Source organism: Carlito syrichta, unplaced genomic scaffold (assembly GCF_000164805.1).
Source record: "Carlito syrichta isolate Samal-C Ts95f unplaced genomic scaffold, Tarsius_syrichta-2.0.1 Scaffold314626, whole genome shotgun sequence".
Classification (NCBI taxonomy): domain Eukaryota; kingdom Metazoa; phylum Chordata; class Mammalia; order Primates; family Tarsiidae; genus Carlito; species Carlito syrichta.
This window is the reverse complement of record NW_007258722.1, coordinates 72,474-88,085: the sequence shown is the minus strand read 5'-3', so window position 1 is coordinate 88,085 and position 15,612 is coordinate 72,474. Positions and strand designations below refer to the sequence as shown.

At 46.4% G+C, this 15,612-nt stretch overlaps 1 protein-coding gene across 3 annotated transcripts in view; it reads right to left on the bottom strand.

Moving 5' to 3' along the window:
* SLC13A3 (solute carrier family 13 member 3) overlaps window positions 1-15,612 on the bottom strand; it is a 50,463-nt gene that overhangs the window by 15,565 nt on the left and 19,286 nt on the right. Inside the window, exons 5-9 of one of the 3 annotated variants that reach the window (XM_008071691.2) lie at window positions 13,757-13,882; window positions 10,499-10,594; window positions 9,495-9,599; window positions 4,076-4,173; window positions 667-779 (exon numbers count right to left, since the gene is read on the bottom strand). In XM_008071691.2, the coding sequence (XP_008069882.1) occupies window positions 667-779; window positions 4,076-4,173; window positions 9,495-9,599; window positions 10,499-10,594; window positions 13,757-13,882 (538 nt within the window). The remainder of the gene's footprint in view (window positions 1-666; window positions 780-4,075; window positions 4,174-9,494; window positions 9,600-10,498; window positions 10,595-13,756; window positions 13,883-15,612) is intronic. The other 2 variants (XM_021719404.1, XM_021719403.1) reach the window with 2 other exon arrangements.

Sequence of the window (15,612 nt, the reverse complement as noted above, 5' to 3'; positions counted from 1 at the left end):
GAGCCCAGCAGGTTGAGGCTGCGGTGGCCGGGAGCGACCACTGCACTCCAGTCTGGGCGACAGAGTGAGACTCCAACTTAAAAAAAAAAAAAGATACAAGGTCTCCCTCTGTCACCCAGGCTAGAGTGCAGTGGCACGATCATAACTCACTACAGCCTTAAACTCCTGGGCTCAAGTGATCCTCCCATCTTGGCCTCCCTAGTAGCTAGTACTACAGGCACATGCCATTAGGCCTGGCAAACATTTTATTTTATTTTATATGGATCTCACTGTGTTCCCCAGGCTGGTCTTGAACTCCCAGCCCCAAGCAGCCCTCTCGCCTCAGCAATCATGTTGAACAGCATCTGGCATGGGGCGAGCACAGTATGTTGTTATTCCTCTTCAGTCACAGAGCTCTTGACGCATATTATTATTAGCATTAGTATTAATATTATGCCATCGTGAGCTCTTTGGGGGTCCCAGTCATATCTTATTCCTCTTCTCCACACACCAGGTGCTGAGTGTAGACCCAGGAGGTGGGAACTCTGACCATCTCAATATCAAGTGAGGAAACTGGCTGTGTCTACTGGGTCCAGGCTGTTCCCTCGCTCTGGTCCAGCTCTGTGGTCAGAACTGGGACATGCCCCACCTCCCTGGCCCGTGGCACCGCGGCTCCACCGGTCTTACCTCACAGCCTTTGGCCATGGCGAAGCCCCCTCCCAAGAGGAGAATGATGTTCCAAGGCACGGTCTCCTGGGCCTTCCTCCAGGTCAGCAGGGGCTCTGTCTCCGTGTTGGGAGCTGGGCAGAGAGAGGGACCCAGTGCACACTCAGAGCCACTCAGCTGAGGAAGAGGCCACCAGCCCTGCAGCCCCATCTTCGTGGGGACACTCAGTGGTCTCCAGAAAGCCAAGTCTGCCTCCAGCACCTGATTTGAAGCTGGGAGATAAACCTCAACGCATCTTGATGGGAGGGGGTCTGCTCTGCTCAGAATGAAAATAATTCTACTGGTTCCTACAGCTTGAGAATCTTCTGGAACTCCACATGCAGGATATTATTTAAATTTCCCAATAGCCCTTCTGCACAAGTGCAATTTTTTTTGAGTCAGTGTCTCATCCTGTCTCTCAGGTTAGAGTGCAGTGGCACAATCATGGCTCACTGCAGCCTCAAACTCCTGGGCTCAGACAATCCTCTTGCCTCAACTTCCTGAGTAGCTGGGACTACGGGTGTGTGCCACCACATTCGGTTAATTTTTAAATTTTTTTTGTAGGGACAGGGTCTCACTATGCTGCCCAGGCTAGTCTCCAGTTCCTGAGCTCAAGAGATTCTCTCACCTCAGCTTCCCAAAGTGTTGGGATAACAGGCTTGAGTTACTGCACCCGGAGTTCAAGTGCGATTTTCATTCTAATTTCTAAGAGAAAAGGCTTTCTTTGTATTTGGATGTGTACAAAGAGGAGGGGGGAGAAGGAACTTCAGAAAACTAGAAGTGAAGAGGACCTTGGGCCTGTGAAGTTAGGGGGTGATTTTTATTTCCCCAAACTTGGCAGTGGTTAAAATGTAGGGGGTGAGGGCCAGCACACTCTTCTGTAAAGAGCTACAGAGCGGACTGTTGCGGCTTTGCAGCTCCCTGTACAGACTCTGCTGTGACTCCCTCATTGGTGTAGCATGACAGCCGCAGAGGCAATATACAAACAGATGGGCGTGGCTGTGGAAAACGCTATTTATAAAAGCAGGTGTGGGCTGGACTTGGCCCATGGGTGGTAGGGCACCATCTCCGGGCTGGGGCCATCCGCCTGGAGACAGACGAAAATAGTCCTGTTTTCCAGCATGATGACAATCAACAGGAACTGAGTAACATCTGCCTTCTTCAACCTCTGGGGGGGTTTTCCAGACCCCACCATGCCCTAATGCCGAAGGTCTGCCACTCATAACTATCCTCAACTGTTGTCTTCCTTGTACTAAAGAAGTTGTTGTCTTCTTCAAAAATGTGAAAGACAACTGGATGAGGAGGGCCATGCATTTCATGGAACACATTTTCCTGCTCCCAATCTGCTGTATCTATATGCGACCTTCCTGTGGGCATTTGGGTTTGCAACCCCTGATCTATAAAACCACTGAATGCCAGAGGTGGAAGGCGTCAAAGGGACTTACTCCTTTTCTAAGCGGGAAAGCAAGCTCCAGAGATCACAGGCGCTTCCTTGAGGTCTCGCAGCAAATTAGCAGCAGGGCTGGGATATGAGTCATCCTCAGACAAGAGAAAGCCGTGGGCATTGCAGGCTCCCCCAGGTGACAGAAGCACGGGTAGCCTTGTGAGGGAGGATCTGCCCACATAAGAAGAAGCTGGACCAACCAGGCTCACACTCTTAGAAGTGTCAGTGGGAAATAGAGAGGCACCCAGGTGAAGGGAGGCGATGCCTGAGGTGAAAGGATGGAGAAAAAGGGACTGTAGGACTCAGGAGGGGCGCGAGTGGGCTGAGGGTCACCAAGGAAGCAGGTGGGAAGGCTACGAGGGAGTGGACAGACTCTGCGAGGGAGTGAGCCCACAAGAGAGCAGAAGCTGGGAAGAGGAAGCACCTGCGAGGGCATAGCTGCCACAAGGGCACAGAGGTCACGAAGAAGCAGGATTCAAGGGAGTCATGGAGGGCAGACTCTCCAAGGGAACAGAAGCCTCAAAAAAGTAGCAACTGGAATGAAGCGGAAACCATAAGGAGGCAAAAACGAAGAAGAGTAGAGGCCGGGTGTGGTGGCTCACACCTGTAATCCCAGCACTTTGGGAAGCTGAGGCGGGAAGATCATTTGAGCCTAGGAGTTTAAGACCTGCCCAGGCAACATAGCAAGACCTCGTTTCTACAAAAAAGTCAACAAAATTAGCCAGGTGTTGGGGCACGTGCCTGTAGTTCCAGCTACGTGGGAGACTGAGGTAGAAGGATTGAGCCCAGGAGGTCAAGGTTGCGGTGAGCCATGATTGTGAGACCCTGACTCAAAAAACAAAAACTAAGGAGAGTAGAAACGATGAAGCAACAACAAGTGGTGCCCAGAGGGAATGATGAGCGGAGCCGGATGGAAGACAGAAGCAGACATGGAGAGGAGAGCCGCATCCTGTTTGACTGCAGGGTGCACACGCCCACAGCCGGTCCTCCTTGGATCTGGGTCCAGCCTCCCTGAGACCCAGCTATGCTACAAGGGCTGTTCACAGAGCCCTGGGAAATCCTTCTCTTCCTACGGGATCCACACATTATCCTCCCCACGCTCAAACCCTGGCTGGGACTATCTGGCGTGACATCCATATTAGATGCTAACGACTTCCTGACTCGGGGCCCAGAGAGGCTCTGCACCCCATGGCCGCCTCCACCAGGGGCAGCAGATGTCACAAGGCTGCAGGTGTCGATGACACCTTCTGGCAGGTATCTACTGGAAACCAGTGGGGTCGCGAATTGGCACACTGGCTAGGAGGTGCTCAGTGGTTTTTACAAAGCAGAATCCGAAAGGCCTTAGACAGCTTGCCTCACTCCCACCCCCTTCGTGCCTGGGTGAAGCCTGGTACTGGCGTTTCATGTCTGGCTCCTCGGTCAACTGAAGGGCCGCTCCTGCTTTGGGCCAAAGGATTGTTTTTTTCCTCCCACAAAGTGATTTTTTTTTTTTTTTTTTGCTTTATGGGCCAAGAGGCCAAATAGAGGCTATTGTGTAGGTACTTACGTAACTAAAGAAAATGAATTTTCACAGATTTCTTGAGGAAATGCAGAAGTTTATTTATGGACACTGAATTTGAATTTCATGTAACTTTCATGTGTCAAGAAATATTTTTCTTTTGACTTTTTTTTCAACCATGTAAAAATGTGAAAACCATGTTTAGCTCACAGGCTGTACAAAAACAGACAGCTGGAGGGACTTGGCCCGAGGACTGTGGTTGCTAACCCCTGTCCTGGACTACCACCTTGGGCAGCCCTAAGTTCCCATGTCAGATGACTGCTCAGACCATGACAGGGGAACCTGCAGGACCACGTGGTCAATACAATGGGGCTGCTCCAGGCTGCTGGCTCTGTGTGCCATGCCGGTCCTCACCAAGCCCACTGACATCCCGGTCTCCACTGCCTTACCTTTGAAGTCAAGCCACCACTTGAGAGACGGCCTTTGGGACGGGAAGAAGAACAAGATGATGACAATAGCCACACCGGTGACAGCATCAGAAAGAAACCTACGATGAGAAGGCCCCAAAGCATGTGACCCTGGACGTCTCAGCGGGCCAAGGTTTGGCAGATTTGCAATGAGGATTTGTGGAAGGGAATTAGGCCCAGGGTGAAGGTGGCATTGTTGGAAGTGGGGCCCCTGGATTCCGTCGTGCACTGCATGCAATGTGATGCAAAAGCCCTTTACCCAGCTCCCGGGGGCATTTCGATGCTGCTTGAGCCCAAGCAAATGCTTATCCTCCCAGTTCAGGGACCCTAGGAAGAGGCACTTGACAAATGAGGCGTAAATCTGAGAGCCACAGAATATTGGGATCTTGGAACCCCCATAAATCACCCTAACCTGGACTCCTGTGAGAACCCTATATGTCTTTCTTCAACTTGTGCTTGAATCCCTCCTGGGATGGGCAGCTCACCACCTGAAGTTGCAGCCCACTCACACCAGTAGAGCCCAGATCAGCCCAGCCTCACAGTCCCTCAAAACCTAACTGCTACCTTTCATGCATCCACAGTGTGTCCTTTAGGGGAGCTTTGTAGGCATCAAGCCCTCAGGGGAGGCACCTTCCATTGCAGATGAGGACTCGAGGATCAGAAAGCAGGAACGACTTGTTCAAGGCCAGACCAAGTCTGTGGAGATGTGCCTTGTTCTGGCTCTGAGTTCTAACAAAAGGTCTTTCAGCTCACACATTGGAAAGAAGAGTATCCAAATGGCCAAGGATTTGGAAAAGATGGTCAGTATCACTATAATCAGAGAAATACAAATCAAAACACTAATGGAATACCATTCATCTTCTCACAGGCAAAACTTGGAAAGGGGATAAAGCCTGGTGAGGATATAGGCAACGTACACAGAGAGAGAAAGAGTAAGTGAGTTGAGCCTTCTGGACAGTTGGCATCATGCTCAAACTGCCTTCCTGTCTCAGGGGGCTAAGTCAGGAAGATTACTTGAGCCCAGGAGTTCAAGGCTGCAGTGAGCTGCCATGGTGCCACTGTACTCCAGCCTGGGTAACAAGACCCTGTCTCTACAAAAAAAATAAAACAATTAGTGTGGTGTGGTGTGGTGACACGTGCCTGAAGTTCCAGCTACACAGGAGGCTGAGGTGGGAGGATTGCCTGAGCCCAGGAGGTTGAGGCTGCCGTGAACTGTGATCGTGCCACTGCATTCCAGCCTGAGTGACAGAGTGAGATCTCAACTCATGAAAACAAAACAAAATAGACCCCATTTTGTATGTGAATACCCTTCGATCTAGTCAGTCTACTTCTAGGAATTTAACCTCAGAAAATCGTCGGATTCTGTGCAAATTCTTTGCAGGGATGCTCATTATTGATAAGAGTGTAAAACAATGGACTCTTCTTAATAGGGATATGTTTAAATAAATTGTGTTCTATTCATAGTATGAAAGACACTGCATGTGTTTAAAAAAAAGATAAAAGATGATGTCGATCTTTAGGTATTGACATAGAAATACAATAAAGATACCTTGTAAACATTTTTTGAAAGCAAATTTTTATTTGTAGTATTGGACACAATCCAGTTAAGAATTGGTTAAACAGAATAAATGAAGTCCAAAATAGCAAGTTGTCCATGATCATAAGGTTGCATTTTCCAATGTTTTGTTATATGTATACATTTATGTATGTATTAAGATATGTGTACATATATGTCTACACATGTGTATTAAGTTATATGTACCTGTATCCTTATACATATGTGTGCATTAAGTCTTATGTGCATGTGTGTTAAGTTATGTATGCATAGCCGGGCTCAGTGGCTCAGCCTGTAATCCCGCGCCTTTGGGAGGCTGAGGTGAGTGGATTGCCTGAGCCCGCGGGTTCGAGACCTATCTGGGCAGTGAGACCTCATCTCTACAATAAATCAAAAAAGCAGCCAGCCGTGGTAGCACACGCCTGTAATTCCGGCTACTTGGAAGGCTGAGGTGGAAGGATCACCGGAGCCCAGCAGGTCAAGGCTGCGGTGGCCGGAAGCAGCCACTGCACTCCAGTCTGGGCAACAGAGTGAAACTCCAACTCAAAAAAAAAAAAAAAGATATGTATGCATGTCTACCTATGTGTATGTGTATGTATAAGACATGTGTGCCCATCTAGAATGTTGCACACCAACCTGTTCATTGCCGTCATCTCTGGGGAGTGGAACAGAAGGTAGATGAAGAGCAATTCACTTTTTCCTTTTCGATTCAGCTTTGTTTGAATTTTTTATGAATATGTGTAACTTTTGTAATTCAGCGAAAAAGAGAAACACAGATTAGAAATAAGTTTACTGTGATCACATTTCTGTTTTTAAAAATTTTGTGTTTCAATAGGTTCTTTTTAGCTAATTGACATGTGTTTTTTTTTTTTATTTTATTTATTTTTTATTTTTTAAAAAACAGGGTCTCACTCTGTTGCTCAGGCTGCAGTGCAGTGGCACCATGGCAGCTTACTGCACCCTTGAACTCCCAGGCTCAAGTAATCTTCCTGTCTCAGTCTCCCGAGTAGCTAGGACTACATTCGTGTGCCACCATGCCTAGCCTATTTTTATATATTTTTTGTAGATACAGAAGTCTCGCTATGTTGTGCAGGCTGGTCTTCAACTGCTGGCCTCAAACAATTCTCCCATTTTGGCATCTCAAAGCCCTTGCTCTCCCAAAGTCCTGAAATTAGACACATGAGCCACTATGCCCAGCCTGCATGTGTTTTATTGAGGAATTAACACACAGCAAAATAGACCCATTTTCACCATAAATTCAGCAAGTTTTGACAAACGTATACAGTCCTATAACCAACAACATGATCAAAATGCAGAGCAGTTCCCAGATAGGCATTTTCTAAAAGTCAGAAAGATGTATATCAGAACTGAAGACTGAGATTCTAGGTGATTTTCTCTTTCTCTGGATTGTTGGGGTGCTTATAACACCCATTTTTCACTTGAAAAAAAAAAGCACTTGCCTTTTGGAAAAATTAAAAAAAATAGTAATAGCAATAAGAACTTCTTCTCTTGGCTCTCTGAAATTATTATTTTTTTCTTCCTTATAACGACCTTCAGGAGATTAGCTCACCTACTATACCAGCAAGGAGGCTGAAGCTCAGAAGGTGAGCTACCTGGATTTTTCCACATGGTGGCCACAAGCCACATGTGGGCTAGTATGCACTTGAGGTGTGGCAAGACCAAACTGAGATGTGCTTTGAATGCAAAATACACATTCCGTTTTACAGACTGAATGTGGGAAAGGAACATACATATTCTATGTAACTATTTCAATCATGATTTATATATAAAATATATTATTAAGAGTCATTTCACTCGTTTCTTTTCGCTTTTATAATGTGGCTACTAAAATATTTAAAAGACATCTGTGGCTCATATCGTATCTCTCTCGAATGGTGCTGATCAGCATCATCAGGTCTGTCCCAACCCAGCAGACACATCTCCCATCCAATCACGTTCCAGCTCACACCAGAACTGGACACAGTGCCCATTCACTCTTCCTGAAAACTCTCCCCTCCCTCAGCCTTTCCTGGCCCACAGTTCCAGGTTCCTGGCTCACAGGTCCACAGTGAGCTCCGACCTCACTGACTGCTTCTCTGTTTCTGTAACAGGATCATCTTCTTCTATCCAGCTCCTAGGAGCTTGGGGCTCCTCGGAGTCTTCCATACCCTCCCTACGCACTTCCCCTTGCTGAGCCCATCAACCCCTATGGATTTCAGTCCCACATTTACACAATGACTCTCAGATTTATATCTGTACCCTAAACACCTCCTCTGAGCTCCAGTCTTGCACAGCCACCTGTCTACTGAGCTTGACAAGTCTAAACCAAGGCCTAGATGGAATTGTGGAGGAGCCACCCCGCCTCCCTGAAGAATGTTCTGCTCCAACGAACCACCACCTGGGCAGGCGCTCCTTTTCCACACAGCCCCAAATCCAACCCGGTTCAAGTCCCACCACATCTAACTTTGAAAGATACCTTGATAGTTCCCACCCCTCTGCTACCACCTTCACTCAAGTCATCAAAACATCCCCCTAGACCAGGGGTCAGCAAACATCTTCTGTCAAAAGCCACACAGCAAAATGTTTTCAGCTTTGTGGGCCACATGTTCTCCAACACGATTCAACTTTGACATTGTGGCATGAAATCAGTCATAGATAATATGTACTTGAACAGATGTGGCTGTGAACCAGTACAAACTTTATTGTAGACACTAAAATTTGAATTTCCATTTTCAAGCGTCACAAAATATTATTTGTCTTTTGATTTTTCCCCAGCCTTTTAAAAATGTAAAAACCATTCGAAAGAAAGTGGCGAGCTAGATCTGATCCATGAGCTGTGGTTTGCTCACACCTTTCCCAGAAGACAGGGGCCACCTTGATGGTGTTATAGCTCTTAACTATTCTTCTCACCTATATTTTTGGCCCCCATCCATTTCCTAATAAATACAGCTCACAATTATTGAGTTATTCTTAGGCGCCATCCTAATAACTTGACGTGCATTGACTCATTTATCCCTAGAACAATTCAGTGAGAAGTGTACTATTTCAACACCATTTTAAAGATGAGAAAATTGAGGCACAGAGAGGTTTAGCAACTTGAGATGCTCCAATAGCTGCCCACTGCTCTCAGAAGAAAAAAAAAAGATGAAAATGCATAACATGCCCGACAAGTCTGACCTGGCCCTCATCCACCCTTCCAGCTCCATCTCACCCGGTTTCCAGTTTCCTCCCTTCCCACCAGGCCTCAGTCACACTGGGCTTCTTTCAGTTCTCCAAATGTGCTAAGTTTGTTCCTAGCTCAGGCTTCAGTAGACATTCCCAGGGTATCTCCACTATTTTTTTTTTTAATCTCCGCTCTTCCTAACCTCTGGTTCTTCCCGGAACTATCCAAAGTCAATGCCCCCAGTGTATTATTTTATAAAATAACCCTCTCACTCTTTCCTTCATAGCCCTCATTATAATCTGCAGTTATTTTTTTGTCGAACTACTTGTTTTTGTCTATGTCCCCAGCCTCAGCATCTGGCTTAGCACGTAATGCATGCTCAATAAATGTTGATTGAATGGATGGTTTTGCCTCCGACTCATGCAACCCGTAAGTGGCAGAGCTAGAATTCTAACCTTGTTTTTTCTTATTCCAAAGCCAAAGCTCCCAACAAGTGAGAAATGAAATGTTTTAGCATCCAAACCTAAACTCTTTGGAGTGAAAGAGGGAGCTATTGATAATTATATGGGACAATAGGTGTAAACTGGACACAGGTCCCCCCAACCAAACTGCCTCTCCAGGTCCAAGTGGCTCACCTAGAATCTCCCTGTTGGACTCCACCCTGTGGGGCCCCAGAATCTCACCCTGGAGTGAAAAGACTGGCCCAGCCAGGGATGAATTTCGGGTCTCTGGAGAAGAGGAGGATGGCAAACATGCAGAAAAGGATGAAAACAGCCTGCTCGGCAAACCTGTGGAGAGATATGCAAGCATCACGCTGACCCTGGGCTCGGGCAGACCAGAGCATGGCCCGGGCTCACTCTGGTAGGTGCCCACTGGGTGTGGCAGGGCTGAGGACCTGCTTGAGAAAGCTGCACAAAATAATCCGCTCCCCAGGAAGTCCCCGGAATGAGAGGAGGGGTGCTGACGGTGCGAGCCATGCACGTCCTGGGGCCTCCATGTTCCCTCAGATCCTTCCCAAGCATCAAGCCATCCCCTTCCTCAAACTGTTTATACCATTATCACTAGGAGTTTGCCAGGGTCCCCTGGAGAACCAAGAGAGAGAAGAAAAGTGAGAGCAGAGACAGAGCCAGAAAAGCAGAGAGAAAGGGAAACTGACAGACAGAAACAGAGTAGGCAAAGAGAGGGAGGGAGGCAGACAGACACACAGTCGGACACACTGAAAGGAACAGACACAGGGAACAGACATGAGAGAAGGGTACACAGAGGTGGAAGGAGAGACGCCCAAATGTTGGAAGAAATAGTTACCCAAATATACCCATTTCACATATTGGGCCCAGAGAGAGTTAATGCCTAAGACCACATAAGAGTTATTTTCACCACATGGGAAACATGCATTAAGCAAGGTCCTAGAAGCCACCTGAGATAGCACTGGATATCCTGTGTACTAGGAGGGAAAGGTGCCTTAGGTGGGAAGGTGGGAGAACCCACCTCAAGTATACCCTGAAGGGTATCTACCCTAGCACCAGGGCAAAAGGCTGACTGTGTAAGCTGCCTCCCATCTTCCTTCTCCAGGCTCCCAGGCCATTGATCCTAAAGTTTCCCCTCTAGGCCTAGGACCAGGCTAGGGGGCAGCTCTCCTGAGAGTCTAATGTCCGGCTTCCTCCCCATCCCAATGACCCCCACATACTTGGTGGGCCCTAGGCTCTGGAATTCTTCCCAAATCACAGCCCGAGCCTTGTCTTCTGCATCAGCTCTTATCTCAGATTTCTTCTTCCCCCAGCCCCTGAAACAGAAAGAGGGAGGTTAGGAGTGGCCACTGCAGGTGTGACTGACTTCTTACCTATCACCACTGCCACCACCTGGCCAAGCCACATCGTCTCTGTTCTGGAGATTGCAACTGCTTAATGACTGGTCTCCCTGCCCCTATCTTCCCTTTCTAAAGTCTTCTCCCACCTACAGCCTGGTTGATTTTTTTTAAAATGTGAACCTGATCATATGACTCCCAGGTTTAGAAATATTTAGTTAATCAAACAGGTGCTTGAAAATACAGAGAAATCAGTGGAAGAAAATAAAAAGTCTAGAAATAGACTCAACCACAAAAGAGAATTTAGTCTATGATAAAGTATCTCAGAGTGGTGTCGAAAATTATGTTATACATATGATCAATGGAACAGAATTGAGAGTCCAGAAATAAACCTATCCATGCATGTCCAATTGATTTTTGACTAGGACACCAAAACCATTCGGGGGGAAGGAACAGTCTTTGAACAACTGGTGCTAGAAAAACTGGATATTCATGTGCAAAAGAATGAATTTGGACTCCTGCTTCATACCATATACAAAATTTAACTCAAAATGGATGAAAGACCTAAATGTTAGCACTAAAATCATAAATCTCTTAGAAGAAAACAGGGATAAACAGGGCCTTGGATTGGACAACAGTTTCTTAGATATGACACCAAAAGCACAAGTAACCAAAGAGAGATTAATTGGACTTCATCAAAATTTAAAAAATTTTGTGTGCCAATAAATGAAGTTAAGACTACTGAGCGGTCATCTGGAATAAAAAACAAAGTTGGATTCAAACTTCACACTTTAGAGTAAGGATGAACTCCAAAAAGATCAGAGAGTTAAATAGAAAATATATAAAAACACTAGAAGAAAACAAGGGAATATTCTTTCATAACTCCTCTGATGGGAAAACCTTTCAAACTGTAATGGAAACTTCAGAAGCCTTATGAGAAAAGATTGATACATTCACCTTCATAAAAATTTTAAAAGAATTCTACATGAAGAAAAGCACCATAAGCAAAGTCAAAAGTCAAATCAGGAAAAAATATCTGCTATGCCTATTGCAGAATAACTACTAGTCTTTCTAATATATAAAGAGTACTAGAAACTAATAAGAACAATACTAATAATTTATTTGAAAAATGTACAAAAAGCATGAACACACAGTTTAACAAGTCACAGGAAAGAAAATACCAGTGGCTTCCAGACATATGAAAAATTGCTCAAAATTACTTTTTTCACCCACAGCCTCGACCTGCTGGGCTCCGGCGATCCTTCCACCTCAGCCTTCCGAGTAGCTGGAATTACAGGTGCGCGCTACCACGCCCGGCTAATTTTTTGATTTATTGTAGAGATGAGGTCTCGCCTGCCCAGGCGGGTCTCGAACCCACGGGCTCAGGCAATCCACTCACCTCAGCCTCCCAAAGGTGCAGGATTACAGGCTGAGCCACCGAGCCCGGCTCAAAATTACTCTTAATAAAACAAACACAAGTTATTTTTCTCTTCTCAAATTGGCAAAAGTCCACTTTGTGGCAAGAAAATAGACACCCTCATACATTATGCATGGGAGAAGTGATTATGTACCATTTTTATGGGAATGGTTTGATTGTATCTATGAAAATAAAAATGTCTTTATTCTCTGATCCAGAGATCCCACTTCTAGAAATTTATCTTATAAAAATGACCGTTAATGTACAAAATGAAATCTGTCAAAAAGACCAGAAAAATAGATTTGTGTCTGCTCATACTTGCTTAAAAAAATTCTGGAAGATTACCCAGGAAACCAATGGAAATGACTACCCGTTTGGGGGGTATTTGGGGCAAACAGGCCAATGTAGGCATGGCCGGGAAGAAGCATTCTCACTGCAGTATAACAATACCTCTTTGTATTATTTTCACTTTTGATAGCTATATGTGCGTGTTGCTTATCCAAATTAAAGTAACCATACAAATAAACATGGAAATCAAAGCCTTAGTATTATATTTTGGCTAGGCACCATTACTGTCTCAAGTATCAGTCTGAGGCTTGCTCTTTGTTTAAAAGGCCAACTTGGAAATGTGAGACAGTTGCTAAAGTCCCTCCAGCACCCAACTGAGACTTTCTCTCAACTTAAGCACATAGATTAATGAGAGTTGATAAATATTTCTCCCACGATATGATCTGATGCTATTTAATATCTTGTCCTCATGCTACACCAACTTGTACAGGAACTCATACAGTGCTAAACAGTGTACTCCCTTCTCTGGTCTTAAGTGTTTACCCTTTTTTTTGAGTTGGGGGGATCTCACTCTGTCACCCAGGCTAGAGTGCAGTGGCACAGATCACAGCTCACCTTAGCCTCGACCTCCTGGGCTTAAGCGATGATCCTTCTGCCTCAACCTCTCAGGTAGTGGGACTACCAGCATGTGCCACCACACCCAGCTGATTTTCTCATTTTTTTTTTTTTTTTGAGTTGGAGTCTCACTCTGTCACCCAGACTGGAGTGCAGTGGCCGCTCCCGGTCACCGCAGCCTCGACCTGCTGGGCTCCGGCCATCCTTCCACCTCAGTCTTCCAAGTAGCCGGAATTACAGGCATGCGCTACCACGCCCGGCTGACTTTTTGGTTTATTGTAGAGATGAGGTCTCGCTGCCCAGGCGGGTCTTGAACCCGCGGGCTCAGGCAATCCACTCACCTCAGCCTCCCAAAGGCGCGGGATTACAGGCTGAGCCACCGAGCCCGGCTTTTTTCTCATTTTTTTGTAGAGACAAGGTCTTGCTATGTTGCCCAGGCTGGTCTTGAACTCCTGGTCTCAAGTGATCCTCCCACCTCAGCCTCCCAAAGTGCTAAGATTATAGCCATGAACCATTGTGCCCAGTCATAAGTGTTTACCTTATTTAATGACAACGCTATTAGTAATTATTAATGATGGGTGGTTAGCAGAGGGCCTAGGCATGGCAGGCTGGCCAAACACCCCTTTTAATTCTCACATCTCTGGACTGTCAAGACATGAGATAATAACAATCATCCTCCATTTTTCCAGGCGGAGACTGAGACTAGGAAGGCTACTCCCTAGTGAGCCAGGAAGCTGGAACTCCCATCCAGTGCCATCTGACCCCTACGCCCCTGTGTATCTTCATTCCCACTCCATTTCCCAAGAAGAAATGAGAGGTACCTCAAGCTCATTCCCCCATATAGGAAGGAGATCCAGAGCCAGCCAGCCAGCAGGAACAGCAGCATGAGAGGGAAGGCGAAAATGAACCAGGAGCCGAAATTCACCACATCACACTGCGGGAAGAAACTGGAGAACAGAAGTAGATGAGGACAGATCAAGGGCAGCTATGCCCATCTGAGGAGTGGAAAGGGGAACAGGTGTTACTAGAAGCAGTGGGCCAAGGGGAGAAGGTGAGGGTCTCCTGGGAGTCTTGGCACGGAGTCTTCCTTCCCTTCTAATAGAAAATACCTTTTTCCTCTTCTTTTCCTCTCCTTGATTCTGTCCTAGTGGGACCACTGATGCCCTACAGTCAATAGTCTGTTTCTGGGGGTCAGAAAAGTACCAAAGTGAAGCCAGCCAGACTAACAATGGTGAGTTGAAGAGAGCACGCCCCATTCTAGGAGTCAGATGGAATTTGCTCCCCATGGGCACCACGTAAGAGCGCAGGGCCAGTAAGCCAAGACCTGGGTTTTCCCTTGAAATTATGTGATGTCTACATGTTGGCAATTGTCTGGGCATGGTGGCTTAAGCTTGCAATCCCAGCACTTTGAGAGGCCGAGGTGAGATAACTGTCTGAGCCCAGAGGTTTGAGAACAGCCTGGGCAACTTGGCAAGACCTCATCTCTACAATAAATTTTTAAAAATTAGCAGGGCATGGTAGTGCGCACCTGTAGTTCTGGCTGCTTGGAAGGCTGAGGCAGAAGGATCACTTGAGCCCAGCAAGTTGATGCTGGGGTGGCCATGAGCATGCCACTGCACTCTAGCCTGGGCGACAGAGACTCCAACTCAAGAAAAAAAATGTTGGCAACTCATTGAAATGTTTTTAGTGAGTGTGGGAGTTATCAAAACCTTTGCTCTACTTGTTCCATATCCTCATAGACCCCAAATGTTGTAAAATGAAAACAAATGTTCAGGATTAGGGATATCCAAAAAGGAATAACATATAGTCATTAAAAATTATGTTTTCTAAAAAATTTTAATAATAATAAAATCAGACTATAAAACTGTAAACAATACAAAGACATAGTGTTAAATATGTACACACACTTAAGATATGACCATAGAAAGGACCAGAAGGAAGTCTGTGAAAATAGCAACAGTGGATTGAAGTATTCCAAACTTTTGTTCCCATATTTTCCACGTGTTCTATAACATGCCTATATCACTTTATAATCAGAATAAACCAATAAATAATGGAATCAATAAGTCAGATAGCCAGAGAATTCTTTAGTTTCTCGTGCTAACTGCCACCACACAGTCACTGCTGAGGACACCACCTCCTGGCAGGGCCCATTCTACTGGGGACCCTGCCCACGGCTGAAGGCTTCTCCCGGGACATGACAGCCGCAGATGCCTTCAGCTGGTGGCTCCTCTGCTGGCTCTGATTCCCCACCCCACGTGGAGGGAAACAGGGACCCTTAGGAACCTCCCTTCACCCTGGGCTCCCCAGCCTCCCTGGTCTGGTTGCCATTCCCTGAGCCTCCTCGGGGACAGTCCTGCCTCAAAGCCTTTGAGCCATGAGCCATTGCCTCTGTCTGGAGTGCTCTTCCCTCCCGTCCACGTGGCTCACTCCCTCCCGTCCACGTGGCTCACTCCCTCCCATCTAGATCTCTGCTTAAATGTCACCTTATCAGAGATGACCGACATCCCTCACCAACCTATACAAAACAGCACCCACTCTCATCACTCCTGCCCTCTGGCTTGCTTTATTTCATTTCCTAACTTATCACACAGACATGTTACATCTCCATCTGCTTTTTTCATGTATTGCCCGTCTCTGAATGGAAGTTCCCCAAGGGCAGGGATCTTGCTGGGAT